Raw genomic sequence first — 24,640 nt, 5'->3', positions numbered from 1 at the left:
CTGGTAAATGGTCTTGTACTAAGGCGCCTTTCTAGTCTTCTGACGACTCAAGGCGCTTTCACAGTGTTTGTCACATTCACACTGATGCAGTGGACATCTACAGACCATCTAATCTGACCATTCACACACATTCACACACCCATGCACAGCACAGGGAGCAATTCAGGATTCAGTGTCTTGCCCAAGGACACTTCGACATGTGGACCGGGGGAGGTGGGGATCGAACCACCAATCTCTCCAATGGAGGACGACCCACTCTGCCTCAGTCACCCCACCTTTTGTTTTACTACTTCACCCTTTTAAACATGTAGGAAGCCAACAAGCAAATCCCCTTCTGTGATGCTCGACTTCTAAGTGGAGACATGGGAATTCTGTTTTAACGTGTAGAAGAAAGAAACTGTTGTCATGCGTTAAATAATATAAATATATAAATATATAAGTATATAAATATATAAATATATAAACATCTAAACACACACTGATGCTCAAACATCACACACTTCACTCTCACTTCTTCTTTTGTCTCTTTTTCTTTATCTGGTGTAGTTTTGTGCAGAGTGTCGTCGCCCTCTGGTGGTTCCTGTAGGAACTCATTCATTCATGCAAACTTGATTAAACATGAGAAGGTTCTGGGCTGTAGTTGTTGTTGACTGTTGTTGTTTTGGATCATTGCAACAATAATAAACATACTTTTGCATAAAGCAGCACATTTGTCCGATCCCACGTCTTTAAGAGAATTAAAAGCATGAAACATATCCCTTTAAGTTCTAACGTCCTAAGCTTTTATATTTCATCTATATTTCATCTTTTTGTGGTGGTTTTGCATCTATTTTTTAGTCATTTTGCATCTTTTTGTGGTGTTTTGCATCTGTTTTTAGTCATTTTGCATCTTTTTGTGGTGGTTTTGCATCTATTTTTAGTCATTTTGCATCTTTTTGTGGTGGTTTTGCATCTATTTTTAGTCATTTTGCATCTTTTTGTGGTGGTTTTGCATCTATTTTTAGTCATTTTGCATCTTTTTGTGGTGGTTTTGCATCTATTTTTAATCATTTTGCATCTTTTTGTTGTGGTTTTGCATCTATTTTTAGTCATTTTGCATCTTTTTGTTGTGGTTTTGCCTCTATTTTTAGTAATTTTGCATCTTTTTGTGGTGGTTTTGCATCTATTTTTAGTCATTTTACATCTTTTTGTGGTGGTTTTGCATCTTTTTGTGGTGGTTTTGCATCTATTTTTAGTCATTTTGCATCTTTTTGTGGTGGTTTTGCATCTTTTTTAGTCATTTTGCATCTTTTTTAGTCATTTTGCATCTTTTTTTAGTCAGTTTGCATCTTTTTGTAGGGGTTTTGCATCTATTTTTAGTCATTTTGCATCTTTTTGTGGTGGTTTTGCATCTATTTTTAGTCATTTTACATCTTTTTGTGGTGGTTTTGCATCTATTTTTAGTCATTTTGCATCTTTTTGTGGTGGTTTTGCATCTATTTTTAGTCATTTTGCATCTTTTTGTGGTGGTTTTGCATCTTTTTTAGTCATTTTGCATCTTTTTTAGTCATTTTGCATCTTTTTGTGGTTGTTTTGCATCTATTTTTAGTCATTTTGCATCTTTTTGTTGACATTTTATCCCATAACAGTTAATACAGAAAAAAATTTGATGTGTGTTCGTGCTGAAAAAGACCCTGTGGTGATTTGACGTCGGAATTACACTTTAATAAATGATAAATGAGACCAATCCCTCTCATGGTGTGTCGACACCAACTGTGTATAAGTATCTCACACGTTAAAGAAGCTGCACTGTCCCTTTAAGACGACAGGAAGTGGATTAAAAACAAACAAACAAACAAACAAATGTCTGTAATCAGTTTATTGGGAAAATGAAATATTGAATGTTGTGAGTACAAACGTTCTGATCCAGCTGCAGAAGTAGAAATCTAGTGACAAACAATATTTCCGTCTTTATTAATCTATTAAAACGGTAAATTAGATGTTTTTCAGACAGACTGTACATCAAAGAGGAAACAAGATGGCCGATTCGTACGTTATAAAAACAACATCTTGGCTGAAAGTTACACAATGTAGATAAAAATGGATTTCAAATGATTTCTCTGTACAAACTAATTATTCCCCGATATATTTCTGCTGTTCCTTTTCTAATATTTTAAATTTAAATTGTTTCTAAAGTGGTTAAAAGAAACATTTCACTCCTTTAAACTGTGTTTTTTTAGGTTAAAAGGGTCAAACATGAACTCAAAGTCGTTGGTTTTGCTCTCCATCAAAGAGAAACGTAAAATGGGAGTGAAGTAAACGTAAATGTTCCTCTTCGTTAGGTCGTTATTTCTGTTATTATTTCCAGAAAACGTTAAAAAAACAAAATAAAAGACGAGAAAACTTAAAAACCAGCTGCGAAAGAAAACACTGGCGGGATGTTTGGGCTTCAAATTCACACAAATAAGGACTAAAATTATTTACAAGGTTCTAAAAACTCTTCACAATAACTCAAAATGCTGGTGTATAAAAACAAAAACACACACACACACACACGCGCACACACACACACACGCACACACACACACACACACACACACACACACACACACGCACACGCACACACGAACGAGGTGGATTCTCCAGTCGTCCGAACGTTAGCTTCAAAATCCGTCGTCACAGAGAAGAAAGAGGATTTCTCTTCAGTGCCGTGAAGCTTCCTCTGATTTAAATTCATCCAAAAACTGTTTCAGCGCCGCTCTCCGATCCCCAACGTCTCCGGAGTGCAACGTAAAAAAACGCACCGACGAACGCGGAGAGATGGACGTGCCTCGAAAAGAAGAATTATCTCACAACAAACAGAAAACAAACTCGTTATTTTTGACATTTGGACGAAAAGGACAAAACGCATCACTCCTCTCTCTCCGTGCGTCCGCTCTCTAGTACTTTGGCACTTTGGTGTAATCTTCCGTGTGAATGTTTCTGCACAGACAGATGGACAAGATCATCCCCAGCAGCTGCCAAACAAAACACAACAACAACTCATATTATATATTTATATTCTTCAACTTTAACACATTTTACATCTTTACCGTCTCATTTTTTAGCTGAAACCAGAGACTGTGTAAAAAACAGACGTAGCGTCTCCGTCAGGGTCCGTTCTCTCAACTTGATCCAATCATCCTCAACTACGGGAGTCTCCATCTTGTCTTTGACTCCGCCTCATTTCCTCTGACCAAAAAAGGGCATGTATGTGACGTTGTGGGGAGGGGCGTACGTCCATCTGGCTGACGTTTACCTCCGAGGAGAAGTGAGGGCCAGAGGCTAGCTGTCACTCAAGAGGCCACGCCCCTAATTATTCATAAACTTTAACCTCCAATAAAATAAAAACTAGCCCCTCCCCCTCAGTGTTGTCATGGAGATCTGATCTAAACACACAGACTAGAATGTTCTTTTGTCCTTAAACAGGTTTAATGATGCTGTGTAAACGGCCTGTTTAACATGGGGCTCAATGAGAAACTGCTCTGTTATGAAACCTGCCCCTAGTGGACACTCAGAGAACTGACGCTGACGGAGCTTCCTGATTGGATCAAACAGGAAGTGGCTGTGGTCTCAGTGTTGTCATGGAGATAAGACCTAAACATACAGACTAGATTGTTTTTTTGAGGCTAGATGAAGCTGAGTTTTTACAAGTTGGGAGTTACACTGCGTCTCGTTAGCCTGTTATGTTTTAAACGCACGGCAAACACGCAAACCATTCTGCGTGTCATCCATTCACGTGGTGCGGCCGGCTCGCCAGGCTTTCAACGTCACCACACGGACGGGCTTCTCAAAAATGGTTCCTGGTTACTCGACACAAGCTTCAAAGCCTCGACACAGAAGGACACATCACTGCTAAAGACTCAGAGACTCCCTCCACAGTCACAAACAGACACCAATGACTCTGTACCTCAATCAGAGCCACTCCGAGGCAGATTCCCAGGACGACGCCGATGTTGGTGAGGAGCCAGCTCTCCACGCTGACGGCACAGCCCTGCAGCAGAGAGACAAACCCAGGAGAGCGAGTGAGTGAGCCGCTGAGCCAGGTGACGGGAAACAAGGCGAACACAGGGCTACGGAAACAACGCTTACCGCGTCGTAAACGGGCCAGTCGGGCGTCTGGGCCTCGCAGAACCCGCTGTCGGAGAAGTTTCCGGTGGCGAGCGAGATGTTCTGGCAGGAGCAGGGAAACAGCAGCTGGGAGCTGTTGACGATCACCATGTTCCCGCTCCAGTCCTGACGGCCGGTCCAGCCACAGCACTCCATCTGCAGACACAGTGAGGCATGAACAACACAACCCCGCTCAATGGATAAAAAAGAATCTGACCTTTTAGAACAAGTTCAAACCTCCGGACCTTTCCTGAGAAATAACGCATTTTCTCTGTATTGCATTTGTGCTGCACATGTGTGTGGCACTCAGGGCGCACTCCCACTGTGCCTCCGTCCCGCGCCCCGTGCTTTAGGGTCCTTGTCCCCCCCTCCAGGCCCGTTTGTACTCACACTACCTGGGCCTCGGAGAATGCTTCTTGCTGCCTATACGTCATCACGCCGTAACACGTCACACGCATTGATGACGTCATGGCGATGCGTGGCTTTGTTTCCAGATCTTTCCGTAGACCTCGGCGTTTTTGTGCGTCTTGTCGACTGTTTTTGAATCTTTTCATCGACCAAATCTGCAGTAAACACTCCACCTCCGCATCACACCAACGTGAACCTTTCACCGCCATTGTTTGAAATGTCCGCGCATGGTCCCTCCTTCTTTTTTCTACGTCCCAACAGGCGCACAGGAAATGACCTCAGAACCGCCGTAGGCCTCGTGCTCGTACACGTGCGCACGCTCGTGCTCGTACACGTGCAAACGTGCTTTACTAAAGCCCACCTCTCTCAAACGGGCCGTGGACGGCAAGTGTACCGCTCCTAAGTGCGGTACGGTTGCACTCACACTGGTCAAACGAACTAGACTTACCCGGGAAATGTGGGGAATTATATATCTATATCTTATTAAAGATATATACATAACAAATATTTATCATTTGCATTTCGTCCACCGTTTTGCCTTTAAAGTCTGTGTTAAAGTGAATAACACCATTAAAATTGTATCAATTTGCTTCTGTAGTTTGTTCCAAAACAATCGTAATGATGAGCAGAACTGACAGATATGACCAAGGTTGGATGGGATTCATTAAGTTACGTTACTTTACTAATTGTAAAGTAAATATTTAGCTTTTTATTTTCATGCATTAATCGTTTAATTAGCAGTTTGTCGATGCCTGTGTGTCGCACGTGTACCTCTGCATTAACAGGAACACTTCAGGTTTCTATCTATCTAAGATAAAAGCAGTTTGCGTTTGGAATAAAAGGAGATGTTGAATCATCTTAAATCATGAATCTGACGCCAGATCAGCTCTCCCCACTCACGTTCCTCTGGATGAAGTCCCAGGCCTGCTCCGTGGTGGAGTTGTTGCCGGGGTAATCGTCCAGCACCTTGGTGACGACCTTAGACATCTCTTCATTCAACTGGAACAAACAAAGTAGGTAGTGTTCAGATAAAGGTACGTCCTGTGATGCCAAATGCAGATTCAGCAGATCTGCGACCTTTTGTTATCAGACTGAAGCGATAAGCGACAGATGGACGCCGCGACAGTGAAGCCCAAACATCAGGAGCGCCCCCTGGTGGCCGCTGGCAGCACACGTCATAAGTCCCGCCCCCAGATGGGACATGGGTCAAACGAAACCTCAAAGTAAACCTCAAATAATGCACGAGGGACTTTAGGTGGTTCATAACACACTGATGTTTGTTCACTGTGTTACATTTTTGGATAAGTCTGTTTTAAATAAGATATATTTATAATTTATATATAAAAACGGGGGGAAACGTTGTGATTGACAGCTGTGATCAAGTCGCGATTAGTCGAGCAGGACTTCCATCACGTGACTCTACCGCTGCGTTTGCAAAATAACAAGTTGTTAAAGTGTTATTTCCCACCATGCATTCAACGACCCACGTCACCGGAGACCAGACGCAGGAAATCTGAGTCTGGTTGTTGCTGAATCTTTTCCCCTCCGCATGTTGAGACACTCAAGGTCTCCAGCGAACACAGACTGCAGAAGTGCTCCTGTTTTCCCTTGAACCAGTGTTTGGCAGCGAGCGCGGAGGCCGAAGAGACGCCCGAGAGCTTCAGACACAACAAACAGAAATGCGTCCGCGCGCCGAACGACCGGATTCCTCCTTTTTTTTTCTACTCCAATGAATTACGCATCTGGGCGGACGAGGGTCTCCTCAGAGTCTGGACTCGTCTCGCGCTCTGTACTTCGAATAAATCAGAAGAAGAAGAAGTGCACATCGCTCATATGATGTTTGCAGACGTGTGGGAGAAAAGCCACATTCCCCATAAATCCGCTCACAGAGTCCCGTCGATCGTAAACTCGTCCAGACGCGGCGATAAAGTCAAAAAGCTGCATGTTACCGAGTTCAAAGGTGCTGCTGGAGGTTGACGTATGAGTTGTGATTTCTCAGGGAAAGAAATGTAACGTATAACATGTTGTTTTTTTACTGCTAGGGGTCAACGCGGAGCAGAGCAGTCAGTCCCTCCTGTCCGAGAGAAACCGTAAAAACACAGAATGAAGCAGATTCACAGTAAAAAGAACCTCAAATAACTAAAGTATGACATGAATTACGTTACATTTTATCCCTTGTTTTCTATTTATTTGCACCATCTACAATTCAGAATGTATTTATTTATTTATTTATGTGTTTTATACTTATTGCAGCGTGAGTGTGAGAGAAAAGTACCGTATTCTCCGCACTATAAGGCGCACCTTCAATGAATGTCTTATTTTGAAACTTTTTTGAAAGGAGCCAGTTGAGGTGGTTCAGGATCATCTGGTAAGGATGAACCCTGGGCGCCTCCCTAGGGAGGTGTTCCAGGCACGTCCAGCTGGGAGGAGGCCTCGGGGAAGACCCAGGACCAGGTGGAGAGATTAGATCTCCACACTGGCCTGGGAACGCCTCAGGATCCCCCAGTTAGAGCTGGTTAATGTGGCCCGGGAAAGGGAAGTTTGGGGTCCCCTGCTAAAGCTGCTGCCCCTGCGACCCGACCCCGGATAAGAGGCTGAAGATGAGATGAGACCACATTATAAGGTGCATAGAACAGACGCTACAGTGGAGGCCGGGGTTACGTTCTGCATCCATTAGATGGAGCTGCGCTAAAGGGAACGTCAACAAAACAGTCAGGGGAGGTCGTCTTGTTGCTTCCTCCACTTCTGCACCATTGATTGGTTCATGTTCAACTCTCTGGCTGCTGCTCTATTCCCGTGTTCTGCTGCGTGACTAATGGCCTTGAGTTGAAACTCTGCGTCGTAAGCGTGTCTCTTAACAGGAGCCATTTTGGGCTCTTTACACAAACACACACATGGAAATGAAACGGCACGCTTCACGCAGTCGTATATCTCAACATGCACCGCGCGTTACTTCTTCTACGGGGGAGAATAGAGTCGGCGGCTGCTCACCGTAGTTGGAGACCTGTTGTGGCTCAATATTGGTCCATATATAAGGAGCACCGGGTTATAAGGAGCACTGTCGGCTTTTGAGACATTTGAAGGTTTTTAGGTGCAACTTATAGTGCGGAGAATACGGCACTTTTGATTCCTCTTTATTTTTGCACATATGAAGAAAAAAGACAATAAAACTGACTTTGAATTTAACACGAGAACCTTTTTAAAACCGAGATGTTTGAGTTTTTTTCTGTTTAATTTTTGTGGATTTGCAGCTTAGTGGGATGTTGTTTACTTTCTATATTTAGCAAAAAGTGTATTGTTTACTTTCTATATTTAGCTAAGAGTTTATTGTTTACTTTCTATATTTAGCTAAGAGTTTATTGTTTACTTTCTATATTTAGCTAAGAGTTTATTGTTTACTTTCTATATTTAGCTAAGAGTTTATTGTTTACTTTCTATATTTAGCTAAGAGTTTATTGTTTACTTTCTATATTTAGCAAAAAGTTGATTGTTTATCTTAAACTGTATTTTTTATGCCTCCTGTTGGACACAATCGTTGTGTAAGCTGCTGGAAACCCAGTTTCCTTGTGGGAATCTTCAGAGAGACGTCTGCGTCTAAAACACATAAAAAAGAAGCTTCTGCGGCGTCGGTCCACCCTCGTTCGTCTGTTCTTCCTGTTCGTGTGGAAGCGTGTGAGGCTGAAACAGCAGAGGGCGACGCCGCGCCGAACCAGTCCCTCCCTCTCCGTCACCACGTGCGCTCAGATAAAGACAGACCAATGAAATTCTCTTCCCAGCACGTTGTTTGAATGCTGCGGCGCATTCTTCTGCCTGCCGTGACACATCGAGGGCGTGAACACGAGGGGCACGCGGCCGCTAACAGGCGTGCTGCAAACCTCCACATTCCTTTTGTCAGAGTCACCTGTTCAGGTAAAATGAACCACGCGAACCCAGGAGGGGAACTCCCGTCATGACGGAGGAAGTGACATCACTCACCACGTCCTTCTGGAAGTAGATGAGAGTGCCGGCTGCGACCTGAGCGATGAGGATCAGCAGGAGGCAGGTGAAGTACTGAGGAGAGACACACAGCAGATGTTAAACTCGTCTGTTAGAACATAAATAATAAACCCTTAAACTTTAACACAGACACCACAAAACAGGCTCACAGCTGTTTTAATGAACACTGTTCTGCAGGTATGGAGCGCTGAACCTCCACCCTGATTGACAGGTGGCCGTGTAGCCCCGCCCTCAAGCGCCCCCATCTTTCTGACTCTAGGTGGGACCATTTACTAAATGAACATCATTCTGTACTGAAGAAGACTTGAAACTAGAGACTACGACATAAACTTGAGAGAATGCAGCTTTAAGTGGAGTCTCCTCCTGCTGGACATTAGAGAGAATGCAGCTTTAAGTGGAGTCTCCTCCTGCTGGACATTAGAGAGAATGCAGCTTTAAGTGGAGTCTCCTCCTGCTGGACATTAGAGAGAATGCAGCTTTAAGTGGAGTCTCCTCCTGCTGGACATTAGAGAGAATGCAGCTTTAAGTGGAGTCTCCTCCTGCTGGACATTAGAGAGAACGCAGCTTTAAGTGGAGTCTCCTCCTGCTGGACATTAGAGAGAATGCAGCTTTAAGTGGAGTCTCCTCCTGCTGGACATTAGAGAGAATGCAGCTTTAAGTGGAGTCTCCTCCTGCTGGACATTAGAGAGAATGCAGCTTTAAGTGGAGTCTCCTCCTGCTGGACATTAGGGAGAATGCAGCTTTAAGTGGAGTCTCCGATCGCCGATCCATTGGCAGCCCCCTCGCTCTGACATCTCTCCATTAATTGCATGTATATAGGTCCTGTCTGTGCCAGTAGAGGTGGTTCAGGATCATCTGGTAAGGATGAACCCTGGGCGCCTCCCTAGGGAGGTGTTCCAGGCACGTCCAGCTGGGAGGAGGCCTCGGGGAAGACCCAGGACCAGGTGGAGAGATTAGATCTCCACACTGGCCTGGGAACGCCTCGGGATCCCCCAGTTAGAGCTGGTTAATGTGGCCCGGGAAAGGGAAGTTTGGGGTCCCCTGCTAAAGCTGCAGAGCAGCACTCACCAGGCCCAGAAGACAGCGGATCTCATAAATGGCCCCCAAGCAGCCGAGGAAGCCCATGAGCATGGAGAAAGCTCCGACTCCGATCAGGATGTAGCATCCCACCTTTACAGCCGTGGAGTTATCTGTGTGGGGGGAACAGAGAACACAACGTTAAAGGTTGAAGATGTAGAATCGCACGTTCGTTTCTCCTCGATCGCTAACATCACTTTCATCTTTACTTAGCTAGAACGGCTAACGCTAACAGCTAAGGCTAACGCTAACCGTCAGTCAAACTCCTCTAATCTTCAGAACTTCAGAACGAGACTTCAGAACGAGACTTCAGAACGACACTTCAGAACGAGACTTCAGAACGATACTTCAGAACGAGACTTCAGAGCGAGACTTCAGAACGAGACTTCAGAACGATACTTCAGAGCGAGACTTCAGAACGATACTTCAGAACGATACTTCAGAACGAGACTTTAGAACGAGACTTCAGAATGAGATTTCTCCATCTTCCCATAATCCAGTCAGACACTTCTGATAACTGTCCTCTTTTCGTTCTATTGTTTCTTTTGTTTTAAGCGTTTTCATTTGTAGGTATTTGTTTGTGTTGGCACGTTTAAAAACTTCACTCTGAGCAGAAAGAACCGGTTTGATGTCGCCTCCCTCTCCCCCTCACGAGCGGCTCGTAAATGTCCTCATGGCCTGAAGGAATCATGGGATACCCCGGGGATCAGTGTACCAGGGCACGCAGCTCCGACTCAAGACAAGGAGGAACGAGTTTATGATGGAAAATTAGGCTACGGAGGGAAGAGGGGGGGGGGGGGGGGGGCAGGAAGAGAAACCCTGCGAGTGTGTGCTGTTACACACACACCCACACACACACACATCTCCATCAATGCCTTTTTCTTTATTTTGTACTTCACGTGTTTATCTTTTGCGCTTCTACGTTTAAGAGCGCTAAACTCGTCTCTGGGTGGTGGATGGCTCCTAAAACACAGGACTTTCACCTGAGGGGGGGGACCGGTGTTCAAGTCCCGCAAGAACTAAGTGAAACCACAACCTTTGCTCTAACTCTGTCACCTTTAGTTTCCTAAACGTATAACAGTTCATTCCTGCACCAAATGGGAGCAGAAATGAGCCTTTACACACAAGAGTTCCCCGAGGTCTCCCTCCTCCACACGGGGGGTTCTGTTTACAACCCGTGTTGAGCTGTAACACCTCGGATCCATCCCATAATATGTGATGATGTCAGACGAGGGGCGAAGTGACTCAGCGCCGTCTTTGCAGCACCGGGCAGCCGACACACAATGATAAAAGTGTACTTCAGCGCTCTGCTCGCTGTCCTATGACCGCACTCCGGTCCTCCGTCAAATCACTGGACTCACGCTATCCCTCCTCACCGCCCCGGACAGGCCGGTGATGTAGTGTGTGTGTGTGTGTGTGTGTGTGTGTGTGTGTGTGTGTGTGTGAGAGAGAGAGAGATCGCGTGTGTAGTGATGAGTAAGGCGGTGAGCGCACTGGGCTGATGTGATGCATGCTGATGCCGGACGGAGCAGAAAGAGCCCAGTGTCTGAGGGGAGGACACCTGCAGAGAGGGACAAATGTCCTCAGTGACGCTGACGCACACACACACACACACGCACACACACACACACACACACACACACAAACACACACACACGCACAAACACTCTCTCCATTACAGCGGCTCAATGTCTGTCTCTATATTTCTGCATCAACACGTCTTCAGTCGCCTCTGTGTCGCTCACACTGCTCGTCTCTTCTTCTCTCGCGCTGATAAACTCTGACTGTTAATATATTTCACGCAGAGCTGAAGGAACAGTACGTAATAACAACAGTAACAAACACTTTTAGGGTTTAACTCGTGTCGGCCTCTTCAGGGTCGCTGTGACGGATAAACCACACGAAGGAACGTCTGCTGTCAAGAGCCGGAGCTTTAGAAACCAAATGCAGCAGTTAACGCAGCTGGAGTAAAGACATTAAAAACAGCAGCCGTGTGCAGACGGAGGCTGGCGCGTGTTGAAGAGTTGTTTACTCTGACAGGAGCAGAGACACTCGGGTCGCCGTCTCTGAGAGGTGAAGGTCGTCTGAGTGAACGTGGTAGTGATTCAGTCTGAAAGCAGCAGTCTGCCTACGACTAAGGGCGCACTCACACTGTCCATCCGTACCGTGCCCGAGCACGTTTCACGGCTAAAGTCTAGTTCCTTTGACCAGTGTGAGTGCAACCGTACCGCGTCTAGGAGCGGCACGCTTGCCGTCCACGGCCCGTTAGAGAGAGGTGGGCTTTAGTAAAGCACGTTTGCACGTGTACGAGCACGAGCGTGCGCACGCGTACGAGCACGAGGCCTACGGCGGTTCTGAGGTCATTTCCTGTGCGCCTGTTGGGACGTAGAAAAAAGAAGGAGGGACCATGCGCGGACATTTCAAACAATGGCGGTGAAAGGTTCACGTTGGTGTGATGCGGAGGTGGAGTGTTTACTGCAGATTTGGTCGATGAAAAGATTCAAAAACAGTCGACAAGACGCACAAAAACTCAGAGGTCTACGGAAAGATCTGGAAACAAAGCCACGCATCGCCATGACGTCATCAATGCGTGTGACGTGTTACGGCGTGATGACGTATAGGCAGCAAGAAGCATTCTCCGAGGCCCAGGTAGTGTGAGTACAAACGGGCCTGGAGGGGGGAAAAGGACCCTAAAGCACGGGGCACGGGACGGAGGGAGTGGGAGGGCGCCCTGAGGATGTGCTCCAGGGGAAAAGGGACATCCACAGAACATCTGTAACTGTTGTAGGGATGCCACGAGAACCAATACCTTTCGATTCTAAAATAAAAAACACACGAATAACGATGCCTATTATTTTTGAGGCATCGTAAGTTTCGGTGCTGTGACTCTTCCTGAACTAGTGGGGGCAGTAACGAGTGTGCGAGTTCAGAAGTAGGAGGTCACGAAGAAGTGGAACTCACGTGGCATAAGGAACCCCGTGTGGAAGCAAACTACAGCGACTCGTGATAAAAAAGGCACCACGTGTCGTGTATGGAAGTACTTTGCGTTTGAGGCAGATGACCGTGGCGTTATCATCGATCTGCTGAAGCCACGATGCAAACGATGCTACCGCGCTCTTCAGACCAAGGGAGGCGACACTTATTTCCATTTCAGCGTTTACCGTAACAACAAGCAACGTTCAAAACATGACTGACAAATTCCCTTAAAAAAACTAGAAAGACGTATCAGATAGGAAACGTTATGTTTAACCTTGTGATGAAGAACTAAACAAAGAGGCGTTCAGGAGGAGAGCTACGGCCCAGCTGCTGATTCCTGATTTTTGATTCATATATACGAACAATTTCAAACGTTTAACGAGTTAACAGTTTATTTTATCCGTCATACTGAAATACACATTGCATGATGTCTGGATGCTCGTGGGCACGTCGGTTGCATTAATGGCTTATGTTATGTAGCATACGTGCTGTAGGTTTAACGTTAGCCTGTAGCTCGTGGTGATGCAGCCTCGGCTAATCAGTTAGCACGCCTCTTTACATTCAGTCGGTCTGATCAAGCTGACACCACCATGTCTGTAGAAGTGACTGCATCTACTGTTAGTAATTAGGTGTGTGTGTGTGTGTGTGTGTGTGTGTGTGTGTGTGTGTGTGTGTCTTAAGTTGTTGCACTTAGACCAATGGTTGTACTGTGTTCTGTTCTGTTACATTCTGTCTGTTATAGAAATTACATTTTAATATTTTTGCAGGTTTTCTGATAAAGAAGTTCATGTTTAAGTTAATAAGATATTAAAAAATCCTTGTTTTTAACAGTGGTCTCAAATTGGCATCGGGAATCGAGTAATTTCACTGGTACCGGCACCGACTCCTAAATTTATGATATCGTGACAGCTCTTCTCTGTTATTATTAGGGGCGTGGCCTCTTGAGTGACAGCTAGCCTCTGGCCCCCACTTCTCCTCGGAGGTAAACGTCAGCCAGACGGACGGACACCCCTCCCCCCGATGTCACATACATGCCCTTTTATGGTCAGAGGAAATGAGGGAGAGTCAGAGTCTGACAAGATGGCGACTCCTGTAGACGAGGACGACTGGATCAAGTTGAGAGAACGGACCCCGACGGAGACGCTACGTCCATTTTTTATACAGACTCTGGTTTCGATCTGAACACAAACGCAACACTTGGAGCCTGTCAAGGTGGTTTTTGTGAATTCTTGCGTGATCTCGTGTTCTCGCGTGATCTCGTGATCTCGAGAGCTGCAGGAAAAAATTATTGAAGCGAACGACACTTCATACAACTCTCATTTGTTTAAGTTTATGACGTTTTAACTGATCAGACTAAACATTATTACAATATTTAAAGTGTTCTGTCAATGTCTGCTGCCTGTTCTTGTGTCTCTTTGCCTCAGACACACACACACACACACACACACACACACACACACACACACACACACACACATATTTAAAGGCACAAAGAGTGTGTGTGCTGTGAGTCTGCAGGCAGGACTTGGCCTGTTATCAGTAATCGTGGCTCCAGGCGCTCTGCAGGTGGATTAGTAAAAGATCCGCCGCTTGTTTTCTTTGCGCTTCAGAAGTCGTAACAGCCGGGAGTTTCATCACAAACAACAGAGAACCGACTTCACCGTGGCGACGATTACGACCGAAACATGCAAATGTGAAAGAATCAGTTCTCAACGCGGTAAACGCATAAAAAGGAAAGAGCTGTCAGCGAGCAGCAGGACTTTAAACGTGACGCAGGAACTCACTCAGGACCACGATGAAGCTCTGATTGTCCAGCAGGAGCCACAGCCCGAAGCCCATGATGACGGCGCCGCACAGCTGGAAGAGACACACACGCACACACACACACACACACACACACACACACACACACACACACACACACACACACACACACACACACACACACACACACACACACACACACACACACACACACACACACACACACACACACACACACACACACACACACACACACACACACACACACACACACACACACACACACACACACACACACACACACACACACACACACAGGTCAGTGAGGGACAGTGGAAGTTGAAGCTGTTTGAGTTCATGTCTCTTGCATTGTTTTGTGCATGTGTAACATCTTCAGTGTTACACATTTCTCTCGTGTTGCTCTTTCACATAACTATAAAAGTATTTAAAACCTTCATTTTTGGTCACATGTGAGTGTTTCCCATTTATTTTTATCACTTAAATTAAAAAAATGACAGCATCATAAGAAGCTGGAGTTTAGGTTCAATACATATACTTTAATATCTGATACAAAATATGAATTCTGAGGGAAAACCAGACAAAAATGTGACTTAACAACGACACATTTCTAGTACAGAGGGAGGAAATAAGTGTTCTCATGAGTGTAGAAGTACGACAACAGTGTTTATCTGTTGCTGAGAAACTCGTAACCTCAGATTACAGATTACAGAGTCTCCACAGAAGAAGAGCAAGAAAGAGAGGAAACCAGAAAGTGAACGTCACCGCGGTAACTGGGCCGCAAGCACGTCATGTGTGCAGGAAGTCAGACTCAGAGACGGAGCAGGGGCGCGGACGAGCGGCTCACGTCGTCTCAGACATGATGCTCTTCAACAGTGTTTTAAAAAAAGGGGCATTTCTCCTTTAAAGGGCTCCTGATCACTCATCAGGGAGGACAAACATACTCACAAAGAAGATGAGGTTGAAGAGGAACAGGAAGTATTTGGTGGCAGTGAGGCAGCCTTTCCCCATGATGCCGGACCTGCAAACAGAAGAGAGGATGAAATCATTTACACGCAGGTGACGACTCAGAGCACGAGAGCGGAGCAGGGCTGGGAATCCGGGGGCGGGGGTGTAGCGTGATGCGAACAAGTGGCGACAGATGCCGTGTAGGCAGAGACCTCGGAGGATAAGCCGGTCCGCTTGATCATGATCATCGAGGACCGGGGGCCTCAAATCCTGCAGGATTACCCCGCAGAACCGCTACAATCTCAACTTCAATCTGCCAGAGGAGGAGGAGAGGTCCCGCCCCCTGTGACCTGCTGCATCACACCCTCTCAGCTCCACAGCCACGAAGATTTACAGCAAATCAATATCAATATAGGGTCATATATGAGCTGTACAATCAGAGCACAGCAGGGACATTTGCATTCACCAAACTGTAGATTATTTTGAGTCATTTAGCATCTTTTTGTGGTGTTTTACATCTATTTTTAGTCATTTTGCATCTTTTTGTGGTGTTTTACATCTATTTTTAGTCATTTAGCATCTTTTTGTGGTGGTTTTGCATCTATTTTTAGACATTTAGCATCTTTTTGTGGTGGTTTTGCATCTATTTTTAGTCATTTTGCATCTTTTTGTGATGTTTTGCATCTATTTTTAGTCATTTTGTATCTTTTTGTGGTGGTTTTGCATCTATTTTTAGTCATTTAGCATCTTTTTGCAGTTGGTGCACCGTGTTTGGTTGCAGGTCACACAGATACGTCCAGACTGAAGGCATTAAGTTTAAATGTATTTGTTGATGCGTCACACTTCTTCAGATCCAAACAATCGGCACAGTTGGAAGATTAGTGTCAACAGCTCAGCACCCGACCGAATGTCTCCCCTTCTGTTCCCGAGTTATTCAACGCTGACCTTTGACCTTTAAAATCTGAGAGAACTTTTGTGCCGTGTTTGAAGAAAACCAAACGACTCCAGGGCTCTACAGCAACAGTTTCCATCAACTAACCACAATTTAACAAATGCATCAAAGAGCGCAGCAAACAGCAGAACACAGCTGCACCCGAAATTAAAAATATTGTTTGTTAAAACAGCTTTTTGGTGCGTTGAAGTAAAAAAATTTGCAAATAAATTCAAATTCGACTTTGCACCAAATTTAACATTAAGGGATTTATTAATCTCCCCTGCACTACAATAGTTGCTATTTATGTTGCCTGTGCTTCTTATTTGTCTTTTATTTGTGCAAATAAATGAATCAAATCTAAACTTTTTTTTTTCTTCATTCATTTATTTCCGGCAACTTTCATTACAACAGCATTTGCACAGAAAACGTAAACATTTGATTAATTAATTAATGCAATTTGTGCCTGAAAAGGAGAAACTCTCATGTATCCCCGCCCCCTTTTTCTCATAAAGTGTCTTAAACAGAACGTGTGATTTCACTTCCTGAATTTATGCAAATAAATGTAAATAAACAAAAACACACACACACAAAATCAACACCTAACGTAATGTTTAGGCAGCTGATCCACCTGAAGTAACTGAGAATTATTATTATGCTTTTATATTGGATGATAATCTAATGGATCTAAGGTCTCAGTTCGGTGAACGAGAGAAACTCGAACACAACAGTGCAACCAAGATACATCTGATCGGAGCGTCACTGTCGGCCGTGAGCGACGCAAAGAGCCCGTTCCACACATTCAGCATATTTAATGGATTCAGTCGCTCGTTTAACCCGACTCCACCACTTTGATTCTCACCTGGGAACTCTGGTTTGGTGAAAATCCTGGTTTCTGATTGGATAAACCATCTGTCTATCACCAACATACGGGCCAAACCAACCAATCAGATGACTGAAGCGTGTGACGTGACACCCGATGTCACTTCGGGCGACGCGTTCAGAACAATGCGATGAAGCGTCCATCGCGTCTATCACCTCATCGCGTGTGTCGCTTGAAGGTGAAAAATTTGAACTTTTCCAGCTTCATCGCGCGAAGCTGTGCCGCGGCAGCCAATCAGTGTTGAGACTGCGGCAAGCGTCATCAAAGTTCTCCTGTGTAACATTCAGGGGCTCACCGGGATCACCGAAGCTGCCGTTGTTGCAGTCCTCAGGGGACGGTTTTGTTTTTGTGTTTCATGAGAGAAACATGTGAGAAAATGTCTTTCCTCGACAGTTTGTGAGTTTATTTTGCTTATTTATTGTTGTTCTCAAACACACACACGCACTCACGCACACCGGGCAAATGCTGCTAACCGTTGAAGGCAGGCGGTAAAAATGGCGCCGAACGTGCAGTTTGACGTCAGCGGTGATGCCGAGAAACTGGCAATAATTCAATATTATTGTTTATTTCTTTACAGTTGAATCATGTATAAAAAATTTCAAACTAATGTTGTTCAAATGAATGATTCAGAACACAGGAACTACATCCAGCTCGTCTTCGCACGCAGGTCAGTGCGGCGGTGAACGCAGCGCCTCTCTCTGTGTGTTTCCACCCTCCCTGCAGCCCCCCCCCTCATCCCCCCGTACAGTAATGGCCTCTTACTGTCCAATAAATCTTTAAAAAATCAGGGTGAAACACGGCGGCCCGGACTCGATGCTTCCTCCTGGCAGTGGAGCCCTGGAGCCGTGTGTCCGACCCATATTCCCATCGCCGCTGTAACTGGGTTACCGTCACAACACGGCGGCCTGTGCCAGTTCAGAGGAGCGGGGGACCTGCAGGGGCAACGGAGGGGGGGGGATCTGCAACAGGAAGGACGTGTTTGGCAAACGGTCGCAGCAGAGCCAGATGGAAAGTATCATCGACTATAAACAGAGCGGTTCTGGAGCCGTAACAGAGCAGCACCCCTTATTAAAGAAACCCAGACCTGGTTCTGGTGCTGGTGCTGGTTCACTGTTCAGGATCAACATGGGAACCTCCTCAGAACCCGTTTGGATTCCCACAGACTAGAGAGCCACGTCCTTACGTCACTGTGTACGTCTGAGGTTCATTCAGAAATGCTAACGCCCACTTCAACAATCACAACAACAACAACAACAACAACAACAACACTAAAAATGGAGGACAACACGTTTGTGCTGCTCTTCCTGAAAACAAAGGATGCTTTTGTTTGAGAACAAAGGTCATTTTTAAACACGTTTTGATTCTTATCATCATTGAGGGTAAGATGTTAATGTTAGCCTTTGTTTGGAGCTAGCTAAGTTAGCTAACGTTAGCTAGCACAGACGACCTGTTATTGATCACATTGCAGTTAAAATGAACGATCCACTGATTCACGTCTTTACAGACAACGTGGGAATCTAATGACTGCAGCTGGAGCCGTGACCAACGACAACGGCCGTTACACCAGACGTGCACATGTTCATGTTTATGCACATGTGCATGTTTGTTTATGTTTATGCACATGGTTATATTCATGTTTGCTTTCCGAGTTGTTAATAGTTTTAGTTAATAGTCTCCTGTAGATCATCTCTGCACTGACGTTCTTCTTCTTCTTAGAGGAAAATCACAAAATAATGTTGATCAAATGAATGATTCAGAACACAGGAACTACATCCAGCTCGTGTTCCCACGCAGGTCAGTGCGGCGGTGAACGCAGCGCCTCTCTCTGTGTGTTTCCACCCTTCTTCTTCTTCTTCTTCTTCTTCTTCTTCTTCTTCTTCTTCTTCTTCTTCTTCTTCTTCTTCTTCTTCTTCTTCTTCTTCTTCTTCTTCTTCTTCTTCTTCTTCTTCTTCTTCTTCTTCTTCTTCTTCTTCTTCTTCTTCTTCTTCTTCTTCTTCTTCTTCTTCTTCTTCTTCTTCTTCTTCTTCTTCTTCTTCTTCTTCTTCTTCTTCTTCTTCTTCTTCTTCTTCTTCTTCAGACTCGACGCCTAAAGGCACGTTGCTGCCACCCACAGTTCATAGTTATAATCATGATATTAGATCCACAGGAACAGTCTGGTTTCCCCCAGGGACTGCAACAACAGCGGCTTCGTTGATCCCGGTGATCCCCTGAATGTTACACGGAGAACTTCGATGACGCTTACCGCAGTCTCATTAAATATGCTGAATGTGGGGAACGGGCTCTTTGCGTTGCTCACGGCCGACAGTGACACTCCGATCAGGTGTATCTTGGTTGCACTGTTGTGACTAACGTGCCGTCTTTGCCGATCCCAGCTGACATCGGGCGTGAGGCGGGGTCCACCCTGGACAGGACGCCAGTCTATCACAGGACACATAGAGACGAACAGAGACAGACAACCATTCACACCTACGGGTGATTTAGAGTCATCAATGAACCCAACACCTGCACGTCTTTGGACTGTGGGAGGAAACCGGAGAACCCGGAGAAAACCCACGCAGACACAGGGACAACATGCAAACTCCACACAGAAGGGCCCCAGTCGGGATTCGAACCCGGAGCCCTCTCTCACTGTAAGGCGACAGTGCTAACCACCACTCCGATCACGTTAGGAGAATTAGATCTCCCCCTCGAGTAAGTCATGTGGGAAACATTACTTAGAGTTGTCCGACCCCGGCGTAGTTTCCTGAAACGTCCTTGTCGGGGACGCATCGTCAGCGTTTCAATCCAAACGATCATCTGGTCACCAGATCGCCTCGGCAAGTGGTTTGAGTGCTCGGATCACGACGTGTGTGTTTACACTTGTGATCCGATCACTCAAGACGCATTTGGAAGCAGGGTAAACAGAGTCCTCGGTCAGGGCCCGGAGGAAGCGGTGCTCAAACAAACACGGCTTTGTTAAATGGAGAAGTGCCACGGAGCCACTTTGTGCTGCAGCTGCTGAGTGAACAGAAACAGGTCTGCTGCAGGAACGCACACGACGTCTCAACGCATTTACCAGCCTCTAAGTGGGCGCATGTGGCAGCAGAGGTTTTAAATGTCCTCTGTCGCACTCGGGTCTGCAGAAATACGTGCGACAAGTCAAAAATAAAACACACGCGACCTAATTGTTCCCATGGAGAGCTTTGGTGGCGCTCTGGAGAACGTCACGAAGGCAGCGAACGCCTCATGAACAGACGTTTAATGATAACACAAAACAGAAGCTGCTCAAAATCTGTGGCTCAAAGTTTGACCCAGTTCACACAGACTTAGAAACTGGGTTGTCTGTCCACACACACACACACACGGACACACACACACACACGCACACATGGACCGACAGACACACACACACACAAACACACACAGTTGGCTCACAATGACCAGAAAATACTTCAGCACAAGAGCCAAACTGAGCTCCTCTTCACCACGGACGCATTCCGAGACAACGGGCCCCTGGGCACAGATGTGTCAGAACCCCCCCGTCTACACAGGAACAAGACGCCAAAAGAGCCGACTTTAAGTTGTTATAAAGTCATTTTACATCTTTTTGTGGTGGTTTTGCATCTGTTTTTAGTCATTTTGCATCTTTTTGTGGTGGTTTTGCATCTATTTTTAGTCATTTTGCAACTTTTTGTGGTGGTTTTGAATCTATTTTTAGTCATTTTGCATCTTTTTGTGGTGGTTTTGCATCTATTTTTAGTCATTTTGCATCTTTTCGTGGTGGTTTTGCATCTATTTTTAGTCATTTTGCATCTTTTTGTGGTGGTTTTGCATCTATTTTTAGTCATTTTGCATCTTTTTGTGGTGCTTTCCATCTATTTTTAGTCATTTTGCATCTTTTTGTGGTGGTTTTGCATCTATTTTTAGTCATTTTACATCTTTTTCTGGTGGTTTTGCATCTATTTTGAGTCATTTTGCATCTTTTTGTGGTGATTTTGCATCTATTTTTAGACATTTTGCATCTTTTTGTCGTGATTTTGCATCTATTTTTAGTCATTTTGCATCTTTTTGTGCTGGTTTTGCATCTATTTTTAGTCATTTTGCATCTTTTTGTGGTGGTTTTGCATCTGTTTTTAGTCATTTTGCATCTTTTTGTGGTGGTTTTGCATCTATTTTTAGTCATTTTGCATCTTTTTGTGGTGGTTTTGCATCTGTTTTTAGTCATTTTGCATCTTTTTGTGGTGGTTTTGCATCTATTTTTAGTCATTTTGTGTGTCTTTGTCGTCATTTTTGCTCGTCTTGTGTTATTTTCAGCAACATCACTGCTCTTCACTCAGAGTCTGAGCTTTACCCTGAGATCTTTATGCATCTATCTCATTTTTACATAATAAACATGATCACCTACTAAATGATCATGTATTTGTACTGGGTCACTGATGCATCAGTATTAAGAATATTATAATATAATCTACATACTGTATCACTGATACTTTTTTGCTGTGGCTGGCAAGCGTGCTGCAGCTAGACGCGGTACGGTTGCACTCACACTGGTCAAAGGAACCAGACTTTACCCGTAAACCCTGTTTGGGCACGGTACGGAGGCACAGTGGGAGTGCGCCCTCAGCTGATGACACTTCTGTACTTTTACTGAATTAATAATAAATGTAAAACGTTTAGCTGCAGTAACAGCAACAGCTCTGACAACCATCCACACTTTGAGAACATCTGGTGGAAAATGATTGCGAGTCGATGCTTAAAAGAATCTGCTGAGTCGTTAAATTCACTGCCTTTATATCAAACAGCTGCCGTTTGGTTCCTGCTCTGGTTTCATTCTGAGTGGAAATAAACCAACAAACTCCTCCACTCCTCCGTCTGTCCGTCCCTCCTTCACAATCTGTCCGTACCAGGCACCGCGCCCCGCTGGCTCAGGATGACGACAAACCCCCGCAAAAGGAAAGTAAAGAAGATAAGAGCGGGTTTCTCTTCTTCTGAGCACCTTTAACATCACAACGTCACGTTTTAACAGCGGCCTTTCCTCCTGCACCCGTCCGACGCCTCCGCAGAGACATTTTCTAACATGATCTTTTGGTCCAGATGAGTCACCAAACGTCTCCTTTCTCCCAGGGACTCGATTATGAATGAATGAATGAATGAATGCTTTATTTCAAACATGTAAAAACTAAATGACACTTGAAGCACGAGTCATTAAAACTCTTTGTATGTTTGTAAAGGAGCAGGAAGAAGCATCAGCGTATTCATTCCTCCCCCTTCTCCACTCAGTACCTATACTGTAGGTTTTCTTACTTCCTGGACTTCCTACCCTCCGTTTGTGCTCATCTCATCTTCAGCCTCTTATCCGGGGTCGGGTCTCGGGGGCAGCAGCTTTAGCAGGGGACCCCAAACTTCCCTTTCCCGGGCCACATTAACCAGCTCTAACTGGGGGATCCTGAGGCGTTCCCAGGCCAGTGTGGAGATCTAATCTCTCCACCTGGTCCTGGGTCTTCCCCGAGGCCTCCTCCCAGCTGGACGTGCCTGGAACACCTCCCTAGGGAGGCGCCCAGGGTTCATCCTTACCAGATGATCCTGAACCACCTCAACTGGCTCCTTTCAACGCAAAGGAGCAGCGGCTCTACTCCGAGTTCCTCACGGATGCTGAACTTCTCCCCCTCTCTCTAAGGGAGACTCCAGACCCCCTCCTGAGGAAACACATTTCACACGCTTGGACCTGGACCTGGTTCTTTGGGTCCTGACATCCGTTTGTGCCGCTGTTTGAAACTAAAATCTGTGGTTATAAACCTTCGACTTAGGGCGCACTCACACTGTGCCTCCGTACCGTGCCCAAACAGGTTCCACGGCTAAAGTCTGGTTCCTTTGACCAGTGTGAGTGCAACTGTACCACGTCTAGCTGCGGCACGCTTGCCGTCCACGGATCATTTGGGAGAGGTGGGCTTGTGTAAAGCACGTCTGCACATGTACAAGCACATTTATCTCCCAATTAACTGCATGTATAAAGGTCCTGTTTGTGCATGTGTGTGTGTATTTCAGACCTGTGTGTGTGTATGTGTGTGTCAGTGTGTAACCTGTATAATAATAATAACAGGGTGAAAAAATATTGAATTTCCCCTTGTGTAATCATTCTTCTTCTTCTTTTAAAGTTATCGCAGAAAAAAGAAGAAGAAGAAGAAGAAGAAGAAGAAGAGTAGTGTCCAGGTGTGTGAGAGCGGATTATTAAGTGCACAACAAGGTAAAGAAGTAATTAAAGGACGTCAAAATTAAAGCGAAATACTTGAGTAAATGTATTTAAATGTATTTTGTTACTTTCCATCGCTGGATTTCTCTTGAATCTGAAAGCTTTGGGTTCATCCTCGTTTCCACGTCTGTGCTTCTGTGAGTGAACGTTCGTCTGTTTGGGTTTCGGTTTCACAGCGACGCAAAAATGCCGTCGAGCCGGACGTCGTCTCTCTGAGATGTCTGTCAAGAGTCGATCCCGTCGGTCCGTCCTCTCTCCCGCTTGTGTGAGTTTGTTTCCCTCTGTCTGTTTTTCCCTGCATGGTCCAGTAGGCGTGTCCCCCCCACCTGATCTGTTGCCTGACCGTCCGTCATTTCCCTCCTTTGCGTTGAAAGGAGCCAGTTGAGGTGGTTCAGGATCATCTGGTAAGGATGAACCCTGGGCGCCTCCCTAGGGAGGTGTTCCAGGCACGTCCAGCTGGGAGGAGGCCTCGGGGAAGACCCAGGACCAGGTGGAGAGATTAGATCTCCACACTGGCCTGGGAACGCCTCAGGATCCCCCAGTTAGAGCTGGTTAATGTGGCCCGGGAAAGGGAAGTTTGGGGTCCCCTGCTAAAGCTGCTGCCCCTGAGACCTGACCCCGGATAAGAGGCTGAAGATGAGATGAGATGATATATATATATATATATATTGTTTGTTTGTTTGTTTGTTTGTGTGTTATTAAAGCGCCCCATCATCCCTGTGCCCTTGTTTAACACATCATCTCGTGCTTTGGGGAGATTTTAGCCGACATTCTTCACGTTTTAGACAAAAACACTCACTTTGATCGCTGAATAAATGCACTGAATAATAAATAATGAGTCTTTCGTTGCAGCTGCAGAACATTTCCGGCTCCTTTCGCTGACGATAACTCGACGGTTTCGATGATTTCTGCTCATTAATGACACGTTTTCCCTCTGACGGAGAACAACTCTCCTCTGTGGTCGCTGCTCCCTCGCTGCTCCGTCTGCAGCCTGAAATTTAAATCTGATATTAGGACGAACAAAGGACCCGTCTATCTGCTGTTTACCATTGAAAGCTGAATATTGGTGGAGTCCGCCCTCACAGCGGCCTCTTCTCTGTCAAAGGAGGAAGACGCTCGTTGGCTTTGCTGCAGAGAGTTTAAGCTCGATGTAGAATCTTTATTAAAAGCTACATTTTTAAATAATAACAATACACAACGGGGCGTTTGAGGGGAACAGGATGGAAGTAGCTATTTAGTGTAAATTAGTATTTTAAATGTTTGACTTCCTGTCCCATTGTGT

The 24,640-nt window shown here is 45.4% G+C and overlaps 1 protein-coding gene across 1 annotated transcript in view; it reads right to left on the bottom strand.

The window, feature by feature from the left end:
• Nucleotides 1-1,840: 1,840 nt before the first annotated feature.
• LOC310945598 (CD82 antigen-like) overlaps nt 1,841-24,640 on the bottom strand; it is a 31,465-nt gene continuing 8,665 nt past the window's right edge. The window contains exons 2-9 of the mRNA XM_083911738.1: nt 15,316-15,388; nt 14,370-14,442; nt 9,601-9,722; nt 8,512-8,586; nt 5,437-5,535; nt 4,111-4,284; nt 3,929-4,012; nt 1,841-2,996 (exon numbers count right to left, since the gene is read on the bottom strand). Coding sequence (XP_083767864.1) covers nt 2,919-2,996; nt 3,929-4,012; nt 4,111-4,284; nt 5,437-5,535; nt 8,512-8,586; nt 9,601-9,722; nt 14,370-14,442; nt 15,316-15,378 — 768 coding nt within the window. The 5' untranslated portion in view covers nt 15,379-15,388 and the 3' untranslated portion in view covers nt 1,841-2,918. The remainder of the gene's footprint in view (nt 2,997-3,928; nt 4,013-4,110; nt 4,285-5,436; nt 5,536-8,511; nt 8,587-9,600; nt 9,723-14,369; nt 14,443-15,315; nt 15,389-24,640) is intronic.

This window comes from Echiichthys vipera, assembly GCF_963691815.1.
Source record: "Echiichthys vipera genome assembly, chromosome: 1".
NCBI classification, from domain to species: domain Eukaryota; kingdom Metazoa; phylum Chordata; class Actinopteri; order Perciformes; family Trachinidae; genus Echiichthys; species Echiichthys vipera.
The sequence above is the reverse complement of the archived record's forward strand: the minus strand, read 5'-3'. Positions and strand labels throughout refer to the sequence as shown.